The 27,997-nt window shown below is 47.0% G+C and overlaps 2 protein-coding genes and 1 pseudogene across 8 annotated transcripts in view; all 3 read left to right on the top strand.

The window, feature by feature from the left end:
* Window positions 1-1,906, top strand: part of TMEM108 (transmembrane protein 108) — a 357,015-nt gene extending 355,109 nt beyond the window's left edge. For all 7 annotated transcript variants that reach the window (XM_032266352.1, XM_032266351.1, XM_032266387.1 and 4 more), the window contains one exon: window positions 12-1,906. In XM_032266352.1, coding sequence (XP_032122243.1) covers window positions 12-134 — 123 coding nt within the window. In that variant the 3' untranslated portion in view covers window positions 135-1,906. The remainder of the gene's footprint in view (window positions 1-11) is intronic.
* A 2,157-nt stretch (window positions 1,907-4,063) lies between these two features.
* The window catches only part of BFSP2 (beaded filament structural protein 2), a 64,434-nt gene continuing 40,500 nt past the window's right edge, over window positions 4,064-27,997 (top strand). Inside the window, exon 1 of the mRNA XM_032266405.1 lies at window positions 4,064-4,727. Coding sequence (XP_032122296.1) covers window positions 4,239-4,727 — 489 coding nt within the window. The 5' untranslated portion in view covers window positions 4,064-4,238. The remainder of the gene's footprint in view (window positions 4,728-27,997) is intronic.
* LOC116541909 lies at window positions 14,395-15,641 on the top strand (annotated as a pseudogene).

Raw genomic sequence — 27,997 nt, 5'->3', positions numbered from 1 at the left:
TCTCTCCCCAGGACCAGCTTTCAGAGCCCCGTTCCCCAGCCAATGGCGACTACAGAGACACTGGGATGGTCCTTGTTAACCCCTTCTGTCAAGAAACACTGTTTGTGGGAAACGATCAAGTATCTGAGATCTAACTGCAGCAGGCTTCGCTTTGCTATTCCCTATTTTTCGTCTCTAAATTATAAATATACAAATATATATATTATAAATATAACCTTTGTGTAACCCTGACTTAATGAGAAACATTTTCAGCTTTCTTTTCCTATGAATTGTCAACATCTTTTTTACAAGTGTGGTTTAAAAAAAAATTTACAGAATGATCTGTGGCTTTATAAAATAAAGGTATTTCTAAGCAAAGCAGTTGCATTGATTGCTTCTCTTAATAACTATTTTTGAGCACCTGGGGATCCCAGGAACCCTAGTCAGGTGAGGTAAGAGACTGACCTCCTGTAGAAGCTCAGTGTTACAGTGGTCAAGTGCACAGTTCTTTGAGTGATTCTTAAAGCTCTGGTTCCTCTTGATTTGGCGTGGCCCATTTCCTCCCTCTCATACGCACACCTGTAAAGGGAACTGGGCCACCTGGGGGAAGATGGCAGACTCATGCACAGGGCAGGAAAAGGGAACACCTCATCACCCCCAAGGATGGGGGCCCTGGAGCCTCACGACACCACCATTGGATGTCATGTTTAAAAGTTGTAGACAGCAGACAGAAGCATGGAGTCCTTGGGAATCCATGGAGGACATCAAGGCATCCCAAGGCCACATCCCCCTAACATTGCTTCCACTGCTAACAACAAGACTGCCTTTCCCTGGTGGGAAAATGCTCCCTTCATGCCCGTTCCTGCATCCCCTCCAACGCTCAATCTGCATTAAACACCCGTGCCTTTCTCTTGGAGAGGGTTTAGATGCAGATCCCAGCCTTGGAGCTTTAAAATGCTTGCCCTTCTTCAAGGATCAAATGTTTATTGGGGTTTAGCTTTGTTTTCTCAAAAGGCCACGGTATTGTGCCCCTAAGGAACACGTTTATCTAAGAAGCTTTGAGGTAGCAGAGCTATGATTTTTGAAACCTTCCTCCTGCAATCTTTAAAAAAAAAAAAAAAAAAGATTGCCAAGCAAGTCATTTCCGAGAAGACATCATTACACTCCTACTTGCCCCTGCAAACCTGCTCGAAGCACCAGCCGGTGGACTTGCCACGCAGCTCGCAGCTTCCACTGCTCGCCTCGTTCCCCACTGGCTGGCTGCCTCACCGTGCCGTGTCCAGCGTGGCCAACAGGGTCAGACCCTCAGAGATGCCCAAGAGGCTGCCAGAGGTGGCTGCTTCTCTATTTTTTCCTGATCGTGGCTGAGAGAGATGATTACTGCTTTGACACTTTCTTTCTCTAAAATAAAGCTAGTTTGATAGTATATTTTGAATATAGATGCTCTTATAGTTGGATTGGGAATTGAACTCGAATGTTGATTCATATGTTTGTGTTGTTGCTGTGGTCTTTTTATCATGACTTTTTTCTTTCTGCGTTTTCCTTAAAAAAAAAGATGGCCTTCAAAAGTGTGTTCTTAGTGTTGTATAAACCTACTTCATATGAGTTCAGTTGTTGTCTCTCTTCAAAGACTCTTCAACCCACAAAGAAGCAGGTTAAATGTTTCTCTAAGTTTAATTTTCTAGCGTGTTGTTGTCTGACCTTTTTAACCTTACCATAATATTTCTGTTAACTGTTACATTTAATATACCAATGTGTGTGAGTATACATAGAGAAAAATCTGTAAAGTAAAATTTATATATAATATATGTAATCCAAGATACATATGTTATATATACACGTACGTGGATGTATGACTTATTTTTCCGTATCCACAGATTTCGGCTACCATGGATATATAAATAAACTTATTTTGTTAGCCAGAGGATTCCGTTGCTAATGCATTTTGCATTCTTTTCATTTTAAGATAAGTTCTGTCTTCCTTAAGCAGTACCAATGCCACTTTATGTCCATCCGTATTTTTTAATCTGATTTAACAGGTGAGTTTTATGTACATGACGAGCTAATAGGATTAGCAATTTATCATTTGATAAAATAAATCTTTTTGAACATGTTTGCAATTTCTCCAAACTAGAGTCATCTTTCATCAGATCTTTGGAGACAGTGGTGTCAATTAAAGTACATCCCCCCACCATTCTCCCCATCTCCAGGGCTGAGTGGATTTATATAGTAAATATCTTTGGCCCAGAGGTGTCTGAAGTTAACCTGGCCATTGAGTGTTACCATTCTGTAGAGAATAACAATGCCTAAACATGACACATTTGTGCATAACTTAATCAGTAGCTTGAACCTTTCATTCAGCCTTAGACAGTACATCTTGGAATTCACAATAACGCAGATCCTCAGAACCAAGTCAGTGTCACCTGTACAGGAGGCTGTTACTTTAACACAGCCTCTCATGCCCCTTCTGGGTGTATCAGGGCTGGTGTTCACAGCATTAATGCTACATCTGAATAAACAAGGACACTACTGGCTTTTACTTAATCCAATCGGTTCTCTCATCTGTTCATCAAATAGCCAACATTGATATTTATAAAATACCTCCTAGATCATGTCAAATGGACAAAGTGGAAGACAACAAAGAAAGGAATGGTTGGAGCGTCCTGGGCAGCAAGAAGGAAGTACACACAGATCTTCTAGTAGTAGTAGACCAGGTTTTTTAACTTAACCTGTGTGACCTTGTGTAGGTACCCTGATCTCTGGGTGGTGGGCAACATGGAGGCTCTTAAGTAAGTCACTGGCCCAGAGGTTGGAAGAGGCTGTCTCCCCCCAGCTCTGCTACTTCCTGGACCTGGGACCTTGGACAAATCATTGCAGCTCTCAGGGTCCTCCTCATGTAAGAAGATAGTGGCCAACCATAGGACACGTGATACGGTACTTTGGAGCTGTGAAGTGCACAGCCCATATGGCAGTACTTGTCAACCCTGGACCTCCTTCCTGCTAAGGTTGGGTTGAGAATTCCATGAAGTAAACTATAGGATTCATGCACACAGCAGGCTGGATTTGGTACTCACTAGAGGTTGGCTCCCTTCTTCTCTCACCTGAGGTACATTCCTACATTACAGCATCTGGAAAAATATCCAGCTCTGGGGTTTGGTGACCTGGTTTCTCCAGGCTAAAACTTAAATACAGAGATTTTTAGGTCCATGTTGTCATCCTGGACCTTGAGGAACCCTTCTGATCCTAGAGAAGTGATTGAGGTGTGACCCTTGATGGCTTAGTGGATGCCAAGGTCAAAAATTAAAACCCAGGGGTGTCATCATACCTAACTTGAAGCACCCTTGGAGAGCTTGCCAGAAAACACTCTCTGTTGTTTTTACGTATCAGTTTTCCAACAGATGGAGAAGCAGAGGTGGAGAGAATGGTCAGAACATAATGTGTGAGGCCTGAATTTGCCCAAGATCCTTATCTAGTACATCAGAGAGTTAGAGGCTCAGGCCGATGTTCAGAAAGTGAGGTCCAGAGGGAGGAAGTATCCTGGCCAACAACAAGCAGCTGATGAACAGAGAATCTGAGGACAGAGATGAGGAAGGAAGGAGAGAGACGAGGGAAGGACCTGAAGCTGCTGCCAGGACTGAGAGAAGGGGGAAGGAAACCACAGGCAGGGGCTTTTCTCTTGGGTCCCTGGGGCTGCATCCTGCCATTTTTCATCCTCTACTGTCTGTGTGGACATGTGTTCACATTCACATGTACCAGCACACATAGGGGTATAGAAAGCACTGAAATTAGCCCTGAAATAGCTAGATTGAGTTCTAGCTTGTAATGTGAGGTCTGGGGCAAGTGATCACTTGTGATCTGAGGTCGTTGAGCCTCAGTTTATTCATCTGTAAAATGGGGTTGCTTGATGCCTGCCTTGCCCACTCTTAGGTAGTAAAGTGCACAAACCCAGATGATCTACCCCCACAGCCTGCACTGATCCAGCCTTCCCCACCAGCAGCAGAAAAATCTAGGAGGTTGGGCACATGACCCTACATCAAAGAATGCATGAGTGCCTCTCTGCACGCAGCCCTGGCCAGTGCCCATTTCTCTTTCAGCTCAGTGAATGATGGAAACTCATGGAAGACAGCAGACAAAGCAGCCCCGGGCATAGGGGAGATTCCAGAGAGGCCCGTGACCAGGCCACAGGGATGCTGGGGCTGTAAACCAAAAGCCACTGGACTCTGTAAACCCACTTGGGCACCACAGAGGCAGAAGGGGTGATGAGTGAGAGGCGAGTAGTAGTGGACTTGCCCACCAGTACCAGCTCCAGCATGCCCCTCCAGAGGCGCAGGGCATCCTTCAGGGGGCTGCGGTCATCATCCTCCCTGGATAGCCCCCCAGCCTCCAGGACCAATGCCATGAGTGGCCTTGTCCGAGCACCTGGGGTCTATGTAGGAACAGCACCCAGTGGGTGCATAGGTGGCCTGGGTGCCCGTGTGACCCGCCGGGCCCTCGGCATCAGCAGTGTCTTCCTTCAGGGCCTGCGGAGCTCAGGCCTGGCCACGATGCCAGCTCCAGGTTTGGAGCGGGACCATGGTGCTGTTGAGGACCTAGGGGGCTGCCTGGTGGAATATATGGCCAAAGTGCATGCCCTTGAACAAGTCAGTCAGGAACTGGAAACACAACTTCGGATGCACCTGGAGAGCAAGGCCACGCGCTCGGGAAACTGGGGTGCCCTTCGGGCCTCCTGGGCCAGCAGCTGCCAGCAGGTAAGTGTCCAGGCTGTGCCAAGGGCTTTGCAGAAGGCTGGGAGGAGCTGCTGAAGGCAGGGGGTAGGGTTTTTCTGGTCTTTCTCAGGCCAGAAAAACTGACCATAACCCCCTGCACTTTCACACTTAAAATGCTAATGATAACAACAATGCTTTTTACCGAGGTTTACTAGGAGCCCACGCTAGCCCCCATACGTGTGCTATTCACTATCTTCTGTAACCTTCAAAGAAATGCTATGTAGTGGATCGTTCATTGATTACATTTTTCAGATGAGAAACTGAGGCATGTAATTTGCCCAAGACTTCAAAGCTAGTAGAGGGACGAAGATGAGATGTGAACCTGAATTTTTGTGTCTCCAAAGTTACATTTGCCCCTTTACCCTGGACTGCCTCAGTGACCTTTACTGTTGAGAAAGGATTTTTACAGCCATTATCCAATCAAATACCATCAGCTGGATGTGGTATTAAAAACAATGACTAAATGGAGGTGTGTTCCTGTATCCACCTACAACCATGCTGTTCAATAGAAATCGGTACATCGGTAACTGACAAGTTTCTATTGCCCACAGTAAAAAAAAGTAAAAAGAAACATGTGAAGTTAATATTACAGCTTGTTTAACTCTATATGTCCAGAATGTTATTTCAACACGTGATCAATGCAAAATATATTAATGAGATCATTTACATTGAAGTAAAACACTCTGCATGATGGAAATATTAATGTATCTGCACCGCCCAATCTGGCAGCCACTGGCCATATATAGCTATCAGGCACTTGAAATGTGGCTGAGACTGAGGAATTATATTTTTATTTTATCTAATTTTCATTACTTTAAATGTAAATAGCCACAGGTAGCTAGTGGCTATCTTACTGGACAGGAAGGATGCCCAGGTTTTATCTTTCTCCCTTGCTTGGTCAGCCCTGCTTTCCCACTCTCCAGGCTAATTTCTGCAGAGCCTGGAGCTCATCCATCATGTCTGGCCTGCAGCCTGTGGTTCTAATGCTGGGACTCCAGCCAGCATTACACTTCTCAGCTGGTCTCTCTGTGGATGGCTGGCTTCTCTCCTCCCCTTTCTCTCCAGATGCTGGCCTTGGGATCTCTCTGAGCAAAATCAGTCTCTAACCCACCAGGGACTACCAACTCAGACCCTTGGGCCCCTAGAGTCCAGCATGCAGCCTCCCAAGAGGAGGTCACAAAATTTTATTTGTGTGTAGCTGGGGGGATGCTGAGCAGGTGCACACAGGGACTCCCCATTTGCCCCTCCTGCCTCCTGCTTCATCCCAGGATGCTTCTCCTGCACTGCTGTCAGTGCCCACTGACAGCACAGAGCACATGATGAACAGCACTCTCCTCTCAGGCTCTCCCCCTGGTGCTGCTGTTCCGCTTGCCTCCATCTGGGCTGCTCCATCTTTGAACAGTCCAGGCCCTCAACGCCTGTCAAATCAAAGAGGCAGTCATTCTCCAGGATTCTTCACAACTGTCCTGTTTCCAAATATTATGCCGTAACAACCACCAGAACATCCCTGGATACTCTACTCTGTCAGCATCTGCTGGACAATCGCTTGCACTCAGGTGCCACTCAGACCTGTCAGGAGAAATCAGGTGTCCCGATTTCTAGGTTAAAAAGTAGGGCCACAAAACTTAGTTTATACTCTGTAGATACTGACTTGCTCTGGCTCCACATAGCTACAAGAGCTGTTGCAACTTACCGATTTCTCTGGGCCTCAGTTTCATTATCTACAAAATGGGTATAATCATGCTTGGATATTCTAGCAAATCCATAGATAAATAAGATCCCTGGCTCCTGCCTACAAGCAGAGTACAGACTAGGAAGCTCTAAAATCCTATGAGAGCAGCACAGCCATGCGCCAAGACACGCACCCTGTGTCATTGAGGGTCAGGCTCCCACATGGCTCACTTTCCTCTTAAGTGACTATAAACGAGATCCTGGGTATGAATAAAGGTCTCTTTTTCTTCTTTTTTTAAAAAAAAAAACAAAAAAACATGGACTTGAAGATAGAATTAGACCAATTGATAAAATGGAGTTATTATTTCCCTTTTTTTTTTTTTTTTTGAGATGGAGTCTTCTACTGTCACACAGGCTGGAGTGCAATGGCACGATCTTGGCTCACTGCAACCTCTGCCTCTCGGGTTCAAGCAATTCTGCTGCCTCAACCCCAAGTAGCTGGGATGACAGGTGCCTGCCACCATGCCTGGCTAATATTTTTGTATTTTTAACGGAGATGGGGTTTCACCATGTTGGCCAGGCTGGTCTCAAACTCCTGACCTCAGGTGATCTGTCCCCCTCCGCCTTCCAAAGTGCTGGGATTACAGGTGTGAGCCACCGCGCATGGCCAGAGTTATTATTTCTATATGGCACCGCCCAGCCTTTCAGCCGTATTAAGCCCTATTCCATCAGGAAGAACCAAAAAAAACTCCATAATTGAGAAATACTTGTGATTTTTTCCATCAATCTGGCCTCACGGAGCTGCAGGAGGCCCTCACCCGGGCTCCCACCTCCTTATTTTTCCTAAAGGCCACCTTCCAGCCCAGGCCTTTCACAAAGTACTGCCTTCGCCTCTCTTGGAGGTCAGAGGCAGCCACTCTGCGGTCCTGGGCTCCAGAAATCCAGTGTTCCCTCCCTCTGCCCTCACTTATGCCCCTCTGCCTGGGGCTTCAAGCTCACCTTTCCAGACTCAGGGCTCCGGTGTTCCATGCTCCTCACAGCACTCCTTACCCTCCCATTTCTCCACCTGCAGCCACCTCTTCCCCACCTTGTCCACCTCACCGAACTCCTCCTTGTTCTGCAAGCCCAGTTCCATGCAATCCTCTGTGACTCCTCAGGGCCCACGCAGCACCTGAGGCCTCCGAGCAAGCTCTCAGCAACTGAGCCCCTAGTTGGCACCTAAAGAGAAATTCAACCTCCTCCTTAGCCTGGGCCGCAAACAGAGAATCCAAGAGAGGCCTGTCACTCTAGAGCAGGGTAGGGGATGTCCATTTTGGTGGCACTTTCTTGCATCAGGCTGGAGCAAGCAGTGGGGAAGTTCGGAGCAAGCGACAACTTCCATAAATGTTTGGGAAACGACATTTCCCCTTGCTTTCAGAGGGGGATAAAAGAGTTGGAAAGGGGACAGGCTCTCCTCCCCACCACCACCCCCCAGCAGACACAGAAAGCTCCTGGGGCCATTCTTGGGAGTGGGGGCCCCCTGTGTCCTAGAATCTCCCCACAGCCTGTCTCACCCCCACCAAGAGGAGACAAAGACAGGTTTTCAGGAAAAGCAGGAAGAGGAGCCGGGGGAGTAAAACCAATGCTGTCACTGTGCAGAAAGCCGCATCACAGAGAGCAACACAAAGCTTGGGCAGCCAGAGGGCTCATGCCATGGCAGAGTCAGGAAGGCAGCCCTGGGGAGGGGGTCTTCTCCATCCTTAGCAGCATTCAGTTTGGGGCCAGGGTTGGCTCCACGGGTGCACCTCCAGTGAAGTCTCATGGGGTCCTGCAGTGGAGTGCAGTGGCCCATCATAGGTCACTGCAACCTCCAACCACTGGCCTCAAGAGACCCTCCTGCCTTGGCCTCCCAAAGACCTGGGGTTATAGGCATGAGCCACCATGCCCAGCCAATAGTTTTATCTTTGCATTTGTGTTTTGAAGTGAAGTCTGATGGGACAATGGAGCATGGACCAGGGGCTCTCGAATGGTCCCGCCTCCCTCTGTCTCCCTAGAACAGGTTCTTGGCCCACCCTTCTGCCCCAGGAGCCCCAGTCCCCTTCTGACAACCCCCTCCCTGCCCCTGGGTGGCAGCAACTGGAGAGGACGAGCCTTTTGCCCACCCCCGACCCAGGTACCTACAGGTGGCACTGAGGTCACTGTACTCTTGGGGGTTACCACCCCACCCCTACCAGCAGGACATGGCACATCAGTCCAGTGGCTGGTAAGAAAGGTACCCCAGCCATTGGTGGGGTGCACACACGCGCAGAATCACGGAGCAGGGCCTCTGGATGCCTGTAAAGGTCTGTCTGCATGAGTGTCCCCATGCCCCCAGGGAGTACAAAACTAAATAGCGGATGAGAAGTACCATAACAAGTTGAAACATGACAGAAGAAAGGAAAAGCTTTATATTTTAGTAACTTAAATTGCACTTAGCTCCTGTTCTTTGAACAAGGGGCCCCACACTTTGCACTAGGACCCACAAACTGTATAGCTGGTCCTGGTTGGGGTTCATGCATGTGAAGTTCCGTTTCAATCCCAACCCTCTCTCCTCCCACTCCTCAGCTGCATTAGAACCTCCCAGCCTCGTCTGCTAAGTGGTGAAAACAGACAAAAACCCCAGGTGGCAACTGCAGAGGCTGAGGAAGACCTGGGCCATTTCCCTCTCCAGCCTTGCTCTGTGCTCCTGACTTTTCCTACCAAGCGAAGGATGCTGACGACAGGCTCTGGTGGCAACATCAGGCCCTTTCATCTCAAATAGGCCAAACACAAGCTTGGAATAAGGCAGCCTTGTGCCTCGGAGCTGCAGATGAAAGGAGAGTGGGGACAGAGGCACAGCCCTCAGAGACGGCTGTCAAATCGAAAGGAACAGCCGAGGCCTGAGGAGAATGAAGCTGCCTGAGGAGGAGAGGGGAGTGCAGAGGTTCTAAGTTAAGGAGCCAGGACATTCGTCCAGGTCTCCACGGGAGAAAACTGCAGCTTGCACCTCCAAAGGAGAAGGCTGTCAGCTGGAGGAAATGGGAAATCAAAATTGTTGAAAGGCAACAGGACTGAGTTTAAAATAGACCCGATTTGACTATTTTTCCTGCTGTTCACAGCCACTCTTTCTGTCCCTTTCAGAGAGAGAGCCCATACTCAGGGAGTCTGCCTATTTGAAGAAAATGCTGGAAGCTCAGGCAATCCAGATCTGGGCCAAGTTTCTCTCCCACAGAACCTGTGGTCTGAGAAGCCTTTCTTTTTAGAAAAAGAAACAAGAACTAATCCTTCTCCACTGAGTATAAAGAAAGGCAACAGGGTTTGTTTTTCATCACTTACCACTGGCATCCCTGAAAGCAGGCGATGGAGGCAGAATCATAAGCTATTTTAGCATCTGCAAAGGTCTGAACACATTTCCCCAAGGCAGAGTCACTCGGTCTGTTTCTTAATAAATGCAATTTGTTTGGTCAGAGTGGGCCAGAGGGGCAGTTTCTCTGTCAGCCAAGTTATGAGGCACACTACAGTATGTTTAGAAATGTAGCTACCAAGGAAAGTACATTCGAGAGATTCCTTCCTCTCAGGAAGAGTGATTGGAAGAAATATTTTGATGGGACAGGGGGAGAAGGAGGCATCAGCCTGCTCCCAAGGGTCTTGTTCATATAACACGGGTAGCCACTGAGCTGCTTTCTCGTTTTTTTTGAGATGGAGTCTCAACTGGGCACAGTGGCTCACACCTGTAATCCCAGCACTTTGAGAGGGCAAGGTGGGCAGATCATCTGAGGTCAGGAGTTCGAGACCAGACTGACCAATATAGTGAAACCCTGTCTCTACTAAAAATACAAAATTAGCTGGGCATAATGGTGCATGTCTGTACTCCCAGCTACTTGGGAGGCTGAGACAGGAGAATCACTTGAACCCAGGAGGTGGAGGTTGCAGTGAGCCAAGATTGCGCTAATGCACTCCAGCCTGGACAAGAACAACACTCTATCTCAAAAAAAAAAAAAAAAAAAAAAGAGAGAGAGAGAGAGAGAGATGGAGTCTCACTCTGTTGCCTAGGCTGGAATGCAATGGTGTAATCTCAGCTCACTGGAACCTCTGCCTGCTGGGTTCAAGTGATTCTCCAGCCTCAGCCTCCCAGGTAGCTGGGATTACAGCTGCCTGCCACCACACCCAGCCAATTTTTTGTATTTTTAGTAGAGACAGGGTTTCACCATGTTGGCCAGGCTGGTCTGGGACTCCTGACCTTAGGTGATTCACCTGCCTCAGCCTGCCAAAGTGTTGGAATTACAGGCGTGAGCTACCACACCCAGCCAGTCACTAAACTTCTTTCTAAGAAAGGTAGATTTTGGTTTCCTGGAGGCTTTTGTTTTGTAGGTCGAGTGTGTCTAGAAAGCAAGAGAACTGCTAAAGAAAACAGAGGCAGACTAGGGCTTGGCACTCAGGGGCTCGTCCCACGCCCCTCTCAGACACCACACTCAGCCGCTCTTAAAATTCTTAAGATCTCTTAAAATGCGAGTTCCATGTTGGGAAATGAAAGATGCGGGGGTGGGGTCAGTTTTCCACAAAAACTAGGGAAAACTAGATGTGGTACAAAGACTGGGGACTTTGAAGCCAGACAGTCTCTAGGTCAAACTCAAACTTTGCCACTTCTAACTGCATGTCCTTGAGCCAAGTTCTTCATTGATCTCTACATCTCAGTTTCCCATCTGAATATTGAGGATGTTTAGAGACTTCCTTTGACATGATAAAATATCTCTAAGAAGGAAACACTAGGCTTTCCACAGAAACGAAGAATGAGAAAAAGATGCCCATCGTCTACTGCTCTGTAACATTGGTCAGAGGCCGTAGTCAATGTGATCAGACAAGAGAAAGTACTCGGTATAAGAACTGGAAAGAAAGAGGGAAAATGTTGGCCTTTCTGGAAATCCCAGAAGGAACAAGGTAAAAACTATATAACAAACAATAAGATAATTTAGTAAAGTAGCATGCTATAAAATAACATCAAAAAGCAATACTGAGGCCAGGCATGGGGGCAAACGCCTGTAATCAAAGCACATTGTGAGGTCAAGGCAGGAGGATCACTTGAGCCTGGGACGTTGAAGTTGCAGTGAGCCATGATTGTACCACTGCACTCCAGCATGGGTGACAGAGCAAGGCCCTATCTCTAAAAGAAAAATAAATAAATACATGCTGCTTGGTGTGGTGGTACAACTCTGTAGTACCAGATATTAGGGGGTGAGGCAGGAGGATGGCTTGAGCCCAGGACTTTAAGAACAGCCTGGGCAACAAAGCGAGGGCCATCTCAAAACTAACCATAAGCAATGCTGTTTATATATAATCAAAAAAGACAAGAGAGATGAGAAAATCTCATTTATGATAGCATAAGATTAACTACTTCTAAACAAACTTCAGAAACATCCAAAATCTATATCAAATCTTCAAATCTTTCTGAAACACACAAAATAGTCTTGAACAAACAGAAAGAAATACCATGCACTTAAATAGAAAGACTCAATAGCATAAAGATGTCTCTTCTCCCTAATTTATAAACTTATTGCAATCCTAATTTTTAAAATACCATCTTTTTTTCTAGAGTTAGATGAGTTGATTATAAATTCCATTTGTAAAAACAAAAAGACAAAAATGTCCAGGAAAGAAAAAATAAAAAGAGTGAAGGGGAGGAGGCTGGAGAGGTGACCAGCAGCCCCAGCAGACATCCACATATTATAAAGTCTCCGTAATCAACATAGTTTAGCATTGGCACAAAAAAGATCAGACAACCAAGGAATAGAATAGAAAATTCTATAGTAAGGTCTACTGCATTTGGAAATTTAGCATTGATAAAGACAGCATTTGAAACCAAGAGGGAAGGGTGGACTTTTTAATAACTGATATTCAGACAGGAGGATCACTTGAGCCTGAGAGGTTGAGGGGACAGTGAGCCGTGATGGCACTGCCGCACCCCAGCCTGGGTGACAGAGCAAGGCCCTGTCTTGGGGAAAATAATAAAATTGGATCCATTTCTTGCTGTACCATAGGGTCAATTCTAAATGTATCCTAGATATAAATGTCAAAAATGAAACCATACAAGTAGAAAACATAGGTGAATTCCTTTATAACCTGGATGTGGGGAAATTTTTCCTTGTTACAATTCAAAATCCAAAAGCAACAAAGGAAAATATTGATACATTTGATTAACAAAAATTTAAAAATTTTGTACTTCAAAATATCACCATAAACAAAATTAAAAGATAAATGACAAACTAAAAAAAAAAAATGCAATGTAGAATATAAAAGGTTAAAATAGCCCTATTCTATATATAGCATTTAAAATTCGAGATTAAGAAAAGTCAATGCACTCTTTTATTTTTAAATATGTTAGAGATATGAACAGTTGACACAAAAAAATACATGAAAATGGCTCCTAATGTCTCAAATGCACCCATAATAAGAGAAATGTTTAAAATCTACCTGAGATACCATTTTTACCTATCCGATTAGCAAAGCTCTAAAAGCGTGTGAAACTATTTTGTTGATGAAGCTCTAAGAAAATAGGCAAGTTTACAGTGTTGATGGGAATAGAAAATGTTACAACCCCTATGGAGAAGAATATGGCAACAGCTATATGATTTGGCAACAAATTATACAGGCATTTATGTATACGTAATTTGGCAACAAATTATATAGACATTTATGTTTATATAATTTGACCCAGCAGTCCTGTTTCTAGGACTCACTCCCAAAGACACATTGGCAAAAATAGGAACAAGAAGTATGTACAAAGCTGTTCACTGCAATCCCATCTGTAATACCAAAATACTGGAAACAATCCAAATACCTACCAGTAGGGGACTAGCTGAATAAACGGTGCATCTGCAAAGGAACAAGGAGTAGCTCTGTAACTGCTATGGAGTGATATCTCCAGGATACATTACTGAGCTAAAAGGCAAGATGGAAAGAGTGTGTTTTTCATTCTACCATCTAGCTAAGAAAAGGGAAGGATATGTATATATACACACATATTTGTTTACATTGAAAAAATGGCATAAAACCAACCGTAAGTGTTTTTAAATGTTACTTAAGGAGGGCGGAGGGAGAAGAGTAGCAGGGAAAGGAAGGACACTAGAGTTCTTTTATCTTGTTATGTGGAGATGACTTCGGAATCACAAAAATAGTTCACCAAATCGTGTAACAAAATTAGATTTCAGAAAGCCTATTATAAGAATGAAAAATAAAAGGGAACAAATGAATCCTCAAGTTGATCGCATAGTCACACAAAGAAGAACTATTCCAAGTGACTTTTTAAACCACAGGAATTTAACTGTTCATTCCTAGTAGAGATGCAAAAGAGAACAGAAAAAAAAAAAAAAGTTTTCAGTAATCATATTGGTGATGGTAGCCCTGGCTGTTCTTCTGACACTGGTGTGTGTGTGTGTGTGTGTGTGTGTGTGTGTGTGTGTGTGTGTGCATGTACGCATGTGTATTGCAGGATAGAGAGTAACTTTTTTTATGTTATTGAAAACTGAGGCTGGAATGTGAGTGAAAAAAGATACAGTTGTAAGATGCATGATGTTTAGTGACAATTCCTTAGTCTTCAATTTAAATTGGAATTATCACTATAAAGTCAGGATATATGTGATTATAAAAATAAATATATGACTATTTCCAAGTCTTACCACTGAAAAGATCTAGAAGCAATGGCCACCTTATTGACAATGAGAATTTTAGTCTCATATTTGGGTCTCTAACAACCATCTTTCACTAAAAGAATGGGGGTTCCTCGTAGAAATGGCTGAATCCAGGTTTGAGGATAGGAAATACACAAGATGAGTCTGAAACATCTTGTCATACCAGAAAGCAAGGATGCTATGAAAAACTACTACAGTCATGTCAGAAGATTCAGGAGCCAATTCAGATAAGCTCCCATGAACCAAAGATAGTTGGGAATCAATAAGAATATTATCAGGGCTTCCAGTCAGGTGAACAAAACAAATCCACGTGCTGGGAGTTGGCACACCCCAACACCACGGAGACAGAAGCCCCCATGCTTGGGGCTCTTCTACATCTCATACTGTGGAATCTAAAGCAAGAGCAAAGCTGAGGTCCAATTGCCGTAAGGATGGACACCAAGGAGGCTGCACTGGGGACAAAAAGAAATCAAGATAAACAACATGAACCATGAAGGCCAGAGCATGCAGCATAAGAAAGAACAAGAAAGGCGGAATCAGGCAATTCAACAGGGTGAGGGCGCCTTCCCCGACCTAGCTCCCTTCTCTTTGCTGAGCCACACGAAGTTACTAGCACGGAAGATAAGATACCTAGTCGTATCCAGAGTATGCTTGGAAACTATGGTGAAATGAAGGATTTTATAGAGACAAATCTATACCGACGCATACTGCAATTTCCAAGCCTACAGTACCACCAATAACAGATGAAAATGGACCCCAGTAGGACCTCTGCACCCAGCATTTCTCAGTCTCGGAAACAGTCCTCAGGCTTACAGAGTGGACACAGTACCCAGTAGACCAGTGCAGGTGGCAGCAGTGGCACTAATGGTGGTGGCCAGAGACATGACTGTGACTCCTATAGCAGCAGAGGGAGCAGAAGAGCAGAGAAAAAGGCCAGCATGGGTCACAGCACTCCAAGCCGTGCTCTTCCAGCCCTGGAAAGCCCTAGGCTGTCTCTTGGTGAAGGGCCTGTCATTCCAGGTCTCATGGAATGATCAGCATAGCAAGGAACATCAGCGCTCCAAATCACCTCGGGCCCCTGATGCAAACGGGAATTCTCCTCTCATGCATCTTTTCCAAGTGGCCAGCACTCAAATCAGTCTTTCCCACCTTCGTTGATGTCAAAGTTCAGTTCAATATTACAGAAACCTACCGCCTGTGTGCAGCCCCTGGGCAGACAGGAGTCCGAGGAACCAAAGCTGTTCTCTGAGCACTACAGCGGCCAATCTCATGGTGCAGCACATATGAGCTGCCACCCAGGAGCAAGGTGCATCTTGCCAGGCTGAAAATACCTTTCCAACCACTACATGTAAATCACACATTCAGAGCTTTCAACTTTGTGACTTTGTGAAGCAATTGAACATGAAATTCTGATTGAACTCGAACTGCCTCTTTGCCTTAATAGTAAAGAATGTAAATGTTTAGAGATTTTTTTTAAAATTGTAAAGAAAGACTTCTAAGTGACCCCCAAGTGAATCCAGAGAGACCTGTTAGCTCCCCTCTTGGGAAATAGAGAAAATGTCATTTACAGCTTTCAAATATTAAAATGATAAGTTAGAGAATAAAAGCATGATCCATCAGTTTTTTAAAAGAATATTAAGAACATTAACTGCAATAGAGTGAAACCCATCAAAATATCAATATAATACCAAAACAACAACAAAAACACTGATCACCTTTGGAGTCCACTGAGGAACCAACTCATCATTTTTAAAACTGGTAAATAATGAGAGAAAATAAAACATTTTCCTGCCTTTTTTGTAAGACCTATAGGTTTTATCAGGTAAGAAAAAGAAATAAAGAGAGGAAGTATCTTTTTATAGAGGTATTCCAGCTAATAAACAGATTATTATTAATTTGATTTATAGCTATAATAAAACAATGGCTCTAGGCAATAACAATAATCAAATGGCGACTACCATCACAAAAATGCGACCAGCAGTCATTCTGTATCTCCTGGTGGAGGGCACATCACCACCTATGAAGTAGTCTTGCAGACAAACAAAAACCCTGAATGTGATTAAGCCTTAAGATAAAACTACTAATTTACTGAAAAGACAAGGGTCGGATGAACAGGTGAATTCTATAGCAAGCTCAACAGTGTTTGCAAATTTAACATCAATAAAGGCAGCACCTGAAACCTATAGAGGGAAGAGCGGACTTTTTAATAAGCGATATTCAGACAACCTGACAGTCGTAGGAGAATGCTAAATTATTATAGGGATGAAATCAGCAAAATCCAGACTCTGGGAAACTATAGGACAAAAGGCCCATTTCTTTTAACAAATTAAAAATTGCAAGGGAAGGGAGATGGTAAGAGAAACCTATACATTAAAAGAGACTAAATTGACATACCAGCACGCCAAAGTAGGCTTTATTTGGATCACTACTCAAGCAAACTATTAAAAAAATTCGATGTTTGAGAAAAGATAAACACTGACTAGATAGTCGATGACCGAGAAAGTCTTACGAAAGTATTATTAATTTTTAGACGTGAGCATGGTTAAGTCACGTGTTCCTTTTAAAGCATTCTTACAATTTGCCAACACATGCTGAAATATTTGAAGAAGAAATAACATGATGTCCGGGATTTGTTGAAAATAATCGCAGGCAGAGTGGCAAGATGTGTGGATACAAGTAAAACAACATAGGCCACGTGCTTATAACCAAGGAAGCCGGAGGACGCGTATGTGGGGTCCATTATACCAGATTTCTTTTGACTTACGTTTGAAATTTTCATAAAAATGCAGCTAGAAGGCCTGCCTCATGGAGTTGGCGCAGGAATGCAAATGTAACATGTGTAAATCGCCTGGCACAGAATCAGTGCCCTATTTAAGTTTGCGGAACTGAATACACTTGAAGACGCATTAAATGAGCAATAACACACGCCTTACCTGTGCGCGGATGGACCAACAGATGCCGTAGGAGAAGTTTCCAGAAAGCGCAGCGTGTTGATTAGTTCTCAGCAAGGGTGCCCCAGGAAGTGGGGACTGAACGTGGGTCCCAAGGAGCATCCTGGAAGGCGGCTCTGCAGAGCGGGGCCCAGCGTGGACCAAGGTGGGAGCGGGCCTGGCGTCCGCAGGGCAGGCTGGGTCCGGGGCGGGCCTCCAGCCCGGGCCGCTGCTGTCTCCCTCCCTCTCCACTGCCAGAGCCTGGCACAGAGAGGCACACCTCGACACACAGCGGGAGTTCAAGAAACGGCTGGTGGTGAAAGTTGAATGTGGAACCAGACAGGCTCCCGGTTTCAATGCACAGCTCCACATCGGGGATCCTCTAAAACTCCAGACCAGCAGCGAGCCAGTAAGCGGCTGCGAGGCCTGACACAGCGAAACGAGGCGGCGGAATCCCCTGCAGCTGTGAGAGACCACGCAGGACGCTGGTTAGATACCTACGTGGAGCTGGCGCCAAGATGCATCGCTGAGTGAAGGCGGGCTGCGGAACCACGTGTGTGCCCTGCTACTGTCTGTGTTCCTTAGGAAGTGGAGCGCAGACCCTCTGGAAGCACACACAGGGACAGTGGGGGCTGCTGATGAGAGGCCTGGGGCTGGAGACAGGACAGAAGGCTTACTGTGGGGTATCACTCTTTGGCACTGTTTGGAGGTTTTACCTTAAATAAAATATGCACTGACAAATAAAACTTCTGTCAGTGGCTTTTGGGGTGGGGGAAGCAGTAATTCCTATCAGGTCTTGGGGCAGGGGAAGCCTTCAGAACTCCACAAAGGCAAGAGAACCAACCCTTCTACGGACGTGTCGGGTGGGAGAGAAGACCCATCTCCACAGCTCCTCTCAGAACAAACCCAACCAAATTAAACATCCGTAGAGAAGAGCAATAGGAAAGATGTTCTAAAGAGCTACACTCTCCAGAAAAGCTAAATTAAAACTAATCTAGGCAGCTGGCACAAGTGCTGAGGACAAACGCGGTGGCTCTTTACAGGGAATTAGTGACAGAATGGCTGAACCAAGCAGAATGCTAGGCAGGGTCCCCAGCGTTCTCCCAGAGGGTTTATGCTGATCCGCAGAAGTTGAGGACTCAATTTAGGGAAATAAAACCTAGTTTATTGTCGTCTGGCTGGGGAAAGCACATAAAGACTCATTTATCTGGTTGTAAATGAGCTAGTGGAGCTGGCTGTCACAAATGCATTATTCAGCAGAAACGAGAAGTGATTTCAGCAGTCCTCAGGAGGGAGGAGCGGGGCACAGGAGTGGAAATCACCACCATGACGCTAACCACCGCTAAAGAGCAACTTGTCCTTTTTAGTTACGTATTTATTCCAGGACCAATGAATAACCATCTAAATAAGTGCTATCTAAATAACACGACAGTGTGGAGACTGAAATAGTGAAGCTAGAAAGGCCCCCTCTTTCAGCAGGCTCTGGGCAAAACTATGAAGAAGACGAAGTCCCCTGCTGAATCTAACTGCCCACACCTGCCAGCCCCTCTACTCACCTCCCTACTCACTTCTGTGCTTTCTCCACTACTCACCCCTGCCCTCCCCCTCTACTCGCCCCTGACCTCTCCCCTCTACTCACCCCTGTCCTCTCCCCTCTACTCCCCCCTGCCCTCCCCCCTACTCACCCCTGCCCTCCTCCTCTACTCACGCCTGCCCTCTCCCCTCTACTCGCCCCTACCCTCTCCCTTCTACTCACCCCTCTCCTCTCCCCTCTACTCACCCCTGCCCTCTCCCTTCTACTCACCCCTGTCTCTCCCTTCTACTCACCCCTGTCCTCTCCCTTCTACTCACCTCCATCCTCAGCCCTCTCCTCACCCTTGCCCTCTCCCCTTCCCCTCCACTTCCCCCTGCCCTCTTCCCTCTACTCAACCGTCCTCTCCCCTCTACTCGCCCCTGCCCTCTCCCCTTTGCTCGCCCTGTCCTCTCCCCTCTACTCACCCCTTCCCCCTTCCCTCTAGTCACCCCTGCCCCTTCCCCTCTACTCAACCCTGTCCTCTGCCCTCTACACACCCCTGTTGCCTCCCCTCTCCTTCCTCCTAGCCCTACTCCCCTGCTCCTACTCCTAGCCCTACTGCCCAGAGAACTTCCAGGTATCATTTCCAGCTTTCAACTTCATCACCTTCATTCCCCACCCAGGGCCCTTTCTCCAGCTCTGAGGAGAAAGGTTATGTGATGGAGGGTTTTATCATTCACCCACTGTGGAAACATGGGCCTTGTTTTGTTCATCTGCACAATGAAGATGAAACCATCGCTCTCATGTGAGGAGTAACTGGGACAAGGAGAAGCCCCAGGAGGTGGCGGGAGGTCACTGGGTGTGGGTACCCACCGTCCCTGAGGAGGCTGCCTGGGAAATGAATTGCTCACGGTGGCATCCAGCCCACCCAGGCCAGGAACCTCTCCGGGGACAGTCTTGGGTAGGCCACTGAATTCCTGGCTGCAGTTCGCCCACACCCAGCCACCCCCAGAGTGGGCACAGGCACTCTGGGAGTTCTCTGGGTTTACCTCCTGTGAGGCATGTACCTGCTCAATCCCACCAGCCAAAAACCACTGAGAACATACCTATGATTTTTCCTCACAAAATCATGTTCCTTCCCTCACAAAATAATTTACTGCCATAAGACTCATGAGGATAAAACCACCCACAGTCTTCACTGTGAACTGCAGGCCTTGTGTTTGCATGACTTCTGCAAGCTTTAACAAGAATTTTTACTCTCAGTCCTAATTTGGTCCTCTCCGTAATTTATGGGGTCACCCAGGAAGACGGGATTATGCACAATGTATCCGTCGCCTTGGGCTGCCAGAAAAAAGGCCCATAGACAGCATGTCTTCAACAACAGAAATGCATTTTCTACCTGTTGTGGAGGCCAGAAGTCCAAGATCAAGGTGTCAGCAGGATCGTTTCTCCTGAGGCCTCTCTCCTTGGCTCACGGAGGGGCATCTTTGCCCTGTGTCCTCGAGCTGGCTTCCCTCTGTACATCTGGGTGCAAACTTCCTCTTCTCAGAAGGGCGCCAGGCATCTTGGAGTAGGGCCCACCGTCAGGACTTCATTGTAATTGAATCACCTGTTTAAAGACCGCGTCTCCAAATACAGTCACATTCTGAGGTACTGGGGGTTAGGATTTCAACATAGAAATTTGGGGGAAGAAGGACATGCTTCAGCCCATAATACCCATTTTAGAGATAAAGAAACAGAGGCCACAGTTAGTGTTCCAGCCAGGACCAATTCAGTTTCTATCCCTAAAATACTGTTAAAAAACTTCCTGTCTTGGGAGGCCGACATGGACGGATCAGTTGGTCAGAAGATCAAGACTATCCTGGGTAATACGGTGAAACCCTCCCTGTCTCTACTAAAAATACAAAAAATTAGCCAGGCATGGTGGCACGCGCCTGTAGTCCCAGCTACTCGGGAGGCTGAGGTAGAATCACTTGAACCCGGGTGGCAGAAGTTGCAGTGAGTCAAGATCGCCACTGCACTCCAGCCTGGGCGACAGAGTGAGTCTCCGACTCAAAAAAAAAAAAAAAAAAAAAAAAAAAAAAAACGCTTCCTGTCACACAAATTTATGAGTTAGTGCTGTCCCAGAACCCGAAGGGTAGGCGGGCCCACCGTCTAGGTAGAGCTCCCCTGTTTTATAAAACAGAGCTATAGTTGGCACAGACCCACTCTGTGAGCAGTTCAGACTCTGGGATGTGCCTCCTTTTTCTGCCCTTCTCTGCCTCTTTTAATTCGGAAGAAACTGTCAGAGAGGATGATTGATTCTTCCGCGAGCACGTCTCTAACTGGAACTAACTGCTTTAACCTGGACGCAGGAGGCTGGGCGGCTTCCGACCCGTCCGACTGCTCAGAACTGACACAAGTTTAATAGCTTTGCTGCCGGGGAAGAGCGCAGCCCTCCTTGGGATTTCTCGTTTTCTTTTCAGTGATTTTAATACTCAGAAAAATGTGCTGAGTAGTCAGCACTCGAGACAGAACGACTTTATCTGAGTAGAGTTCAGGGACTCCCCGTGGTGCGTGGGTCTGGCTCCCCGAAGCCACTCCGCCACAGGTGAGCACCTGCTCTCGTGGGAGAGGCCTGACATAAGGGTTTCCACAGACTGCTGGACTGGGACCCCTGCCCCGGCACAGGGGCGATCACCTCTCACCACCACCTAGCCCAGTGGTGGGGGCCGAGATGCCAGTCTCCACGGGGTGAGGCATGGCCTTGTTAAATCCCACCAGCCAAAGACCCCCGAGCACATTGTCATAGGTGGAAACGCGGCATTAGCATGGGGCAGCGACAGAGAAATATACCAGGAGAACCCCGAACATCTCAGGAAGAGGGAGTTGGGAGGGGCTTGTTATGACATTTAGGCCTCTGTTCGATGGTTTGGGGAAAGGTTTCAGAAAGGCTCGCTCTGCGTTTGATGCCCTCAGGAAGAAGGGGCAATTTGATGATTGGGGATCTTCATAATCTTTATGCAGGAGGTGGAAGGAACACAGCAAGCACAAAACCACCATTAGTACAGAAGCAGCAGCCACTCGTGGCTGGAGTCAGCTGGAAGGGGGGATGTTGAGGTTTTGTGGTTGCAGAGCATCCCTGCCTCTGTTTAGGTGGAGTCACCGTGTGCCTTTGTCTCCTTCTTCTTCCACCATGATCACAGAGTGAGCTGGTCTGATGATTGCTGATATTCTGTAAATGCTGGTTTACAGAATATCTGCTGTCAGCTGCCCTCCATCGGGGCCACGGTTTTACTTCCTCACAGCAAGCAGGCATCCTCAGCCTCCTCCTCTGCAGCAGTGGGAGGACCACGGAGGCAGAACTGAGGTGCGAGCGACCTCTCGCCTCACATGTCCTATGCAGCCCTGTGAGGCTGGGGCTGAGATGTAATTGCTTGGGCTGTGCTGTGCCTTTAGGAGCACAACCCACTCTGTGCCTCCCACGTGCTGAGCAGGACGTACCTGCGGGACGACACTCCTGCCTGTCTCATCTCGCCCATCTCTCCCCCAGAATCTGTCTTCGCAGTCCTGCATCTACACAATCCACCGAGGTAGAACATAGCAAGTCTAGCTGACTCCTTCCCACAAGAGAGGCCCTGGCCCCATGACTGACCCCTGGGAGTCCATTTCCTTATCTGTACATTGAGGGAGAACGATCCCTGTTTCATAGGACTGCTGTAGGGATACTGGCTGGAGATAATGCATGTGAACTAGAAAATGTGCATCAGGGAGGGAGGAACATGTCCTGTCTGGCTTTCTGCTGCTTCTCTATCACCCAGGTTGGCGGACAGCACATAGATGCATGATAAATATTGGTTACATCAACAAATGAAAGTGCCCCACATAATCAGTAACTAAGAGGCAGCCATGTTGGTTTCCCAGGGCTGCCATGACAAAATATTACAAACTGGGTGGCTTTAGACAACAGAAAACTATTCTCTCACAGGTCTGGAGACTAGAGGCTGGAAACCAAGGTGTCGGCAAGGGTAGCTCCTTTTGAGGACTGTGAGGGAAAATCGGTCCCAGGCTGCTCTCCCAGCTCTGGTGATGGCGGGCAATCCTTGGCCTGCCTTGGCACATAGATGCATCACTTCCACCTCTATCTTCATTCGCCCATATGGCTGTGTCCAAATTTTCCTTTTCTCATAAGGATGCCAGTTACATTAGATGAGAACCTACCCTAATGACCTCAACTTGATGACATCTGTAAATATCTTATTTCCAAAAAAGGTCACCTTTACAGGTACTGGGGGTCAGGACTGCAACTTACCTTTTGGATGGAACACAATTAAATCCATAATGCCAGCGATCGTTCTTTCACATTGTAGTCCTGATTCCCATTAGTGTCTTGTTTTGTCAACTGTCATTTAAAAAGGTTCTAGAAATGTCAATATTTCTGCACCTAACCCATTTCATCCTCTCTTCCTTTTGTACTTGAAATTAAACTTCACTTCCTATCAAACTACTTGCGCTACGGGGGTCCGGAAAGGGAGCCCAAGAGAATGCTGTTCATACAGTAGAAACACAGTAAATGCCACTGAGCTACTGTGTTACTCCACCACTCTGAGCCTCAGTTTTCTCAACTGTTAGATAAAGGCATTGGATCTCACTGACATCTCCCTTCAGGCACACGGAGAGTAGGCCAGATTCCCTTTTAGAACCCTGTCAGGCAGATGAGATGGATCATTTCCCTGAACATGCAGAGACCTGGTACCACTGACTCCTACCTCTGTCTTCACCTCTGTGTGCCCTGAGATGAAGCCTTTTCCCTCTGACGCTCCTTATGTGTAAAATCAGAGGGTAAAATGTTCTGATTTCCCAAGCCTGCAGCCGTAGAGGAGGATGTCACTGCTCCTCATCTCTGAGCAGTGGATGAAGCCTATAGAAGAGAGACAGCCTCTGATGGGCTCCTTGCCCCCATCCTTTGGCTGACTGGCTGGAAATGAGAATGTCCAGTACATTTGGGGTACCTCCTTCATTCCTGAGGGTCGGTTGGTAGCCTACGCCCCAACATTGATGAAGTGGCATTTGTATTAACCCCCAGCCCAACACCGGCCAGAATGTAGCCCAGGTGTTGCCAAATGGCAGTGCAGGGAGAAATTGTCCGGATGGGGGTTTGCCAAGAGACAGAAAAGCCAGCACCTCGCCCAAGTTCACAAAAGCCCAGATTAAACCAATGAACAGCTGGGATTTTCAACTTGGACAACCCCCAGGATCGTGCCTGCCTAGAGCTGGTACTGAATACTTGAGCCTTCTTGCGTCTTCTCGGACACACGCCATCATGGTTCCAGACATCCACTGCTGTGATTGTGAGCTTCCTTGTTACACTGAAAATCCTCAGAGCAGAGGTATGGTCTGATTATTTCTGAACCTCAAACTAGCACAATGCCAGGCACAAAGAAAGAAGAGAAGGAAGTCAGGAAGGCAATAAGGAAAGTAGGAAGGATGGAAGAGGAAGGGAGGGAGGGAGACAGACTGAGACAGAATATCACAGTGGTTATGGGTGTAAGCTATGGAGTGTGAAAGAACCGAGTTCAAACTGATTTTGCCATTGGCTGGCTTTGTGACCCAAGGCAAATTGCTTAATCTCTCTGAATTCCAACGTTATGATCTGTAAAATGAGGGTACTATTTATTCCACAGTGTTGATGTGGGAATTAAATAATTCACTTAGAACACTTAGCATAGCGCCTTGCCATGGTAAGCATTCGGCAAACTGTGGCAGTTATTCGTGTCATCATTTCTAGTAGTTAATAATAACCACATGGGCTGCATAGCCCTTCTGACATCATCCGCCCCGCCACCCTCGGGTGGTGGGGGGTGGCGGGCGCAGGGGGAGAAATGGGCATTTGCACGGCGGTACACAGGGATGGTCCCAATGTCTCAGGAGCATTCCACTTCGTGGCAGCGGTCTGCGGACCAAGTCAGAGCTGCCAGAGCCCCTTTGAGATGGGCGTGTCTGGGCTACCGCCTGTGTCCTGGTTCCCTTGGCAGGTGGCGCCACCTGCCGGCTGCTCCAGGAACTGTCTTGCGTATCTAGTCACCCAGCTGCAAAATGTTATTTGTGTCCCGCCCTGCATTCCTATAATCACCTCCTGACTGCCAAAGCCACCTTGATCCTGGGAAGCCAGTCACGCAATTCATACTGCCCTGCAGTCGTCCTGTTCATGTCAAAATTTCCAGGACAACTCCCAATCGCTTGAGGATTATAAATCAACCATAAAATTTCATTTTGCCCTGAGACTTTACATATATTAACCAGCCAGTCTGTTCCTATTTTCTTCTGCTTCTATTCATGACAGAAGAAACCTCCTTCCTTTCCTTTTTCAGGTGCATTCTGGTTTGCTTTGGAGCTTAGGTCGGAGCTTGAGTTTAGAGTCAAGGGTCCTGAGTTCCACTCTCAGACCACCAAATACTTTTGCCCAGGTCCCGAATCTCTCCCACCTCCAGCTGCTTTACCTGGAAAAGGACGGTTATCTGCATCACGGTCCTGATCCTTTTCTGTGGTGGTGATGGTGTTGCTGCTGTTCTTAAGACAGAGTCTCACTCCATCACCTAGGCTGGAATGCAGTGGTGCAACCTCTGCCTCCCACGTTCAAGCAATTCTCGTGCTTCAGCCTGTCCAGTAGCTGGGATTACAGGTGTGTGCCACCATACCCAGCTAATTTTTGTGTTTTTAGAGATGGGGTTTCACCATGTTGGCCACGCTGGTCTCGAACTCCTGACCTCAGGTGGTCCACCTGCCTCAGCTTCCCAAAGTACTGTGATACAGGCATAAGCCATTGTGCCTGGCCTGGTTCTGATCCTTTTGAAATGTAAAAGAGAATGAAATTAAAGGGAAAAGGCTTAGTCAGTGTCAGAGACAGGGCTACAGCTCTTTAGCCTGTGGGTGTAACTAGTGTCACGTGTACATACAGAATCTTGGGTGATGGTGGCATGCTTCAGCCCTGCCTTCTTCCCCACCAGCAGCCTCTCAGTGTGACATTCTCATGGTGGCTACTATAAGGGTGGCACAGGTTTCACTTTTATTATGGTCATTCATGAGTTACTTAATGAGGGCCTACTATGCACTAGGCACTATGGGAATTCAAATATTAGAGTCAAAATTCTTGGACTCTGGGACCTGGAGGTCTAGGAGGGTTGAAGCATAAACAAATCCACACATTGGTCCATTGCTGTCATGTGCCAAGCACTGTGCTGGGCATGCGACGAATGACAACTGCAGGTTGAACAGGAAGGACTCACGTAGTTACAAACGCAGCTTTGGTTTGATAGAGACCTCGCTCAAGATCCCTTTCAACTTGCTCAGTGGATGGTAGATACTCTTCCCAATCCCTGGGCAAAAGCATGGAGGGTCCCATGATTTTTTTGATGACATGCAGGAAAGTAAAAATGTCACACTCGTTTTAAATCACAAAAGTGTCAATTCAGAAAATAGAATGTCTAGTTGATACATATTATTCAACACATCAACCCTCATTTTCTCCCCTGCCAGGGAGGACAGCTCCGTCTCCCTTTCTTGCTATTCTCCTCACTCCCACTTCACAGTGGCTGTTTCCAGCCCACTGAAATCTAAGCAGGACGAAGGGAGGGGAAATGGAAGGGAAAGGAAGGGGGAGCGGAAGGGGGAGCGGAAGGGGGAGTGGAAGGGAGCGGAAGGGGGAACGCTCTTCCTTGTCAGATATTAAGTTGGTGTCATTGTCTGGGTCCAGCTAAAGTTTAAGCCAGATTCTTTCTCTTGGAAACACTTTTCTGGATTCCTCTGAGACTCCCCTGCTGGGGCATCTGCAGGCACAAGCCCCTTCTTCAGTTGACCTTCTGTGACCCCTCCCCCCAAGCTTCTGCCCCTGCAGTATGGCCCGCTGGCATCCCCTCACCCTTGCAGGCTACCCTCCCAAATGACCCCCAGATGACGTGCCTGTCAAGGGCTCCACATCTCCCAAAGATGGAAGCACCTGCAGGCGTCGTAAGAGGAGTGCAGTGACTTTGCAGTCATCTCAGCTCAGAAAATTGAACATCCTATAACACATACATCTCTTTTAATCATCTTGCAATCCAGGAAAGGAAGTTCTCTTACCTCCTTTCCACAAATAGGGAGACTTAGAGAATTATACAATCACTAAGTGACAAAGATGAAGTTCGAGCCCTGCATCTCCTAGTCAAAGCCCATGATATTCCACGAGTCCTTGCTGTTGGATTCCAAAAAGCAAAGGGCCACTCTGGGGCCTGGGACAAGCCACTAAACCTTCACCTTGATTCTTCATCTTCATGATTTCCAAGAGCTCATCACATTCTAAAACTCTATAATAAAATTTCTGAGTTGTGGAAGCCTAGAAGCACATGGCAGATAACTCTGCCGGGGCTTCCCTCTTCTGTATGGGAGGTGGTCCTCACAGCTCAGCTCTTCCTAAGAGCTCTCTGCCCTGACACCCTACATGATATGGGCATGTGCCTCCAGCAGGTACAGGGCAGAGAGAGAGAAACACCATTTAAGTGGTGCTGTCATTTCTGCTTCTCCAGGAGGATATGCCCAGTGCTGAGCGGGAGATGGAAGACATGCATTTGCTTCCTCTCCAGACAGGCTGGCTTGTTTCCCATGTGCCTCTCATGATGAGAGAATTATGCAGGCTGAGCATGATGCTGGTGTTTCAAGTGAGGAAGTTTCCAGATACCATGCATGACTCCTAGTTTAAGCCAATTATCACATTATGGTTCAACCAAAGAAATAACAATTTATTCAAATGCTGGAGAAAACTCTCAGCCGTGCTGCTCTTATTGATTGTGGGTCTCCAAGACGGTGCCCTTCTAAAAGATTTCCAAGGATCATCTTGACTGTGTAATTGCAATGTTCTCCCTAAACCCTTGTCACCATTGGCGGGACTTCAGTGCTTAGCAGCTCAAGGAACCCAGCATGTTCTCCATGGCTGCGTCCTCTAGATCCTCCCAGCCTTCCTGCAGAATAAACAGAACAGGTGTCGTTGCCTCCTTTTTACAGATAAAGAAACTGAAGCTGAAGCTCAGAAGTGATAAATCCGTGAACGGGGAAAAGGAAGAGCCAGGACTTGAACCTTGGTTTCCCAATCATAGTCTAACACGTTGAGCCCTATACCTTCTTTCTTGCTGATGTTCACACAAGGTGGAGTGAGCAGTTACCTGCCCTTCCTGATCCTCTGCTTACCAGAATCCCATCTCCCTGCTCCTCAGCCAGCTTGGGGTTGGAAAATGGGGTGGAGTTTCAGGCAGAGGAAGGGTGAGGATTCTTCCACGATTCTTCCAATAGGACATCAGCCACATCCATTCTGGCAACAACACACTAAACTGTCCATTCTGTCCCACTGGAATCAACTGAGGTTATGTTTCTACACAACAGAGAATAGTTTGTTCCCTTCATTACATTAGCCTGGATGGGCCAGGGGGTAAAGCATATCTATCCCTT

This window comes from Sapajus apella, unplaced genomic scaffold (assembly GCF_009761245.1).
Source record: "Sapajus apella isolate SASKATOON/1434 unplaced genomic scaffold, GSC_monkey_1.0 scaffold4, whole genome shotgun sequence".
In the NCBI taxonomy this organism is placed as follows: domain Eukaryota; kingdom Metazoa; phylum Chordata; class Mammalia; order Primates; family Cebidae; genus Sapajus; species Sapajus apella.
The sequence above is the reverse complement of the archived record's forward strand: the minus strand, read 5'-3'. Positions and strand labels throughout refer to the sequence as shown.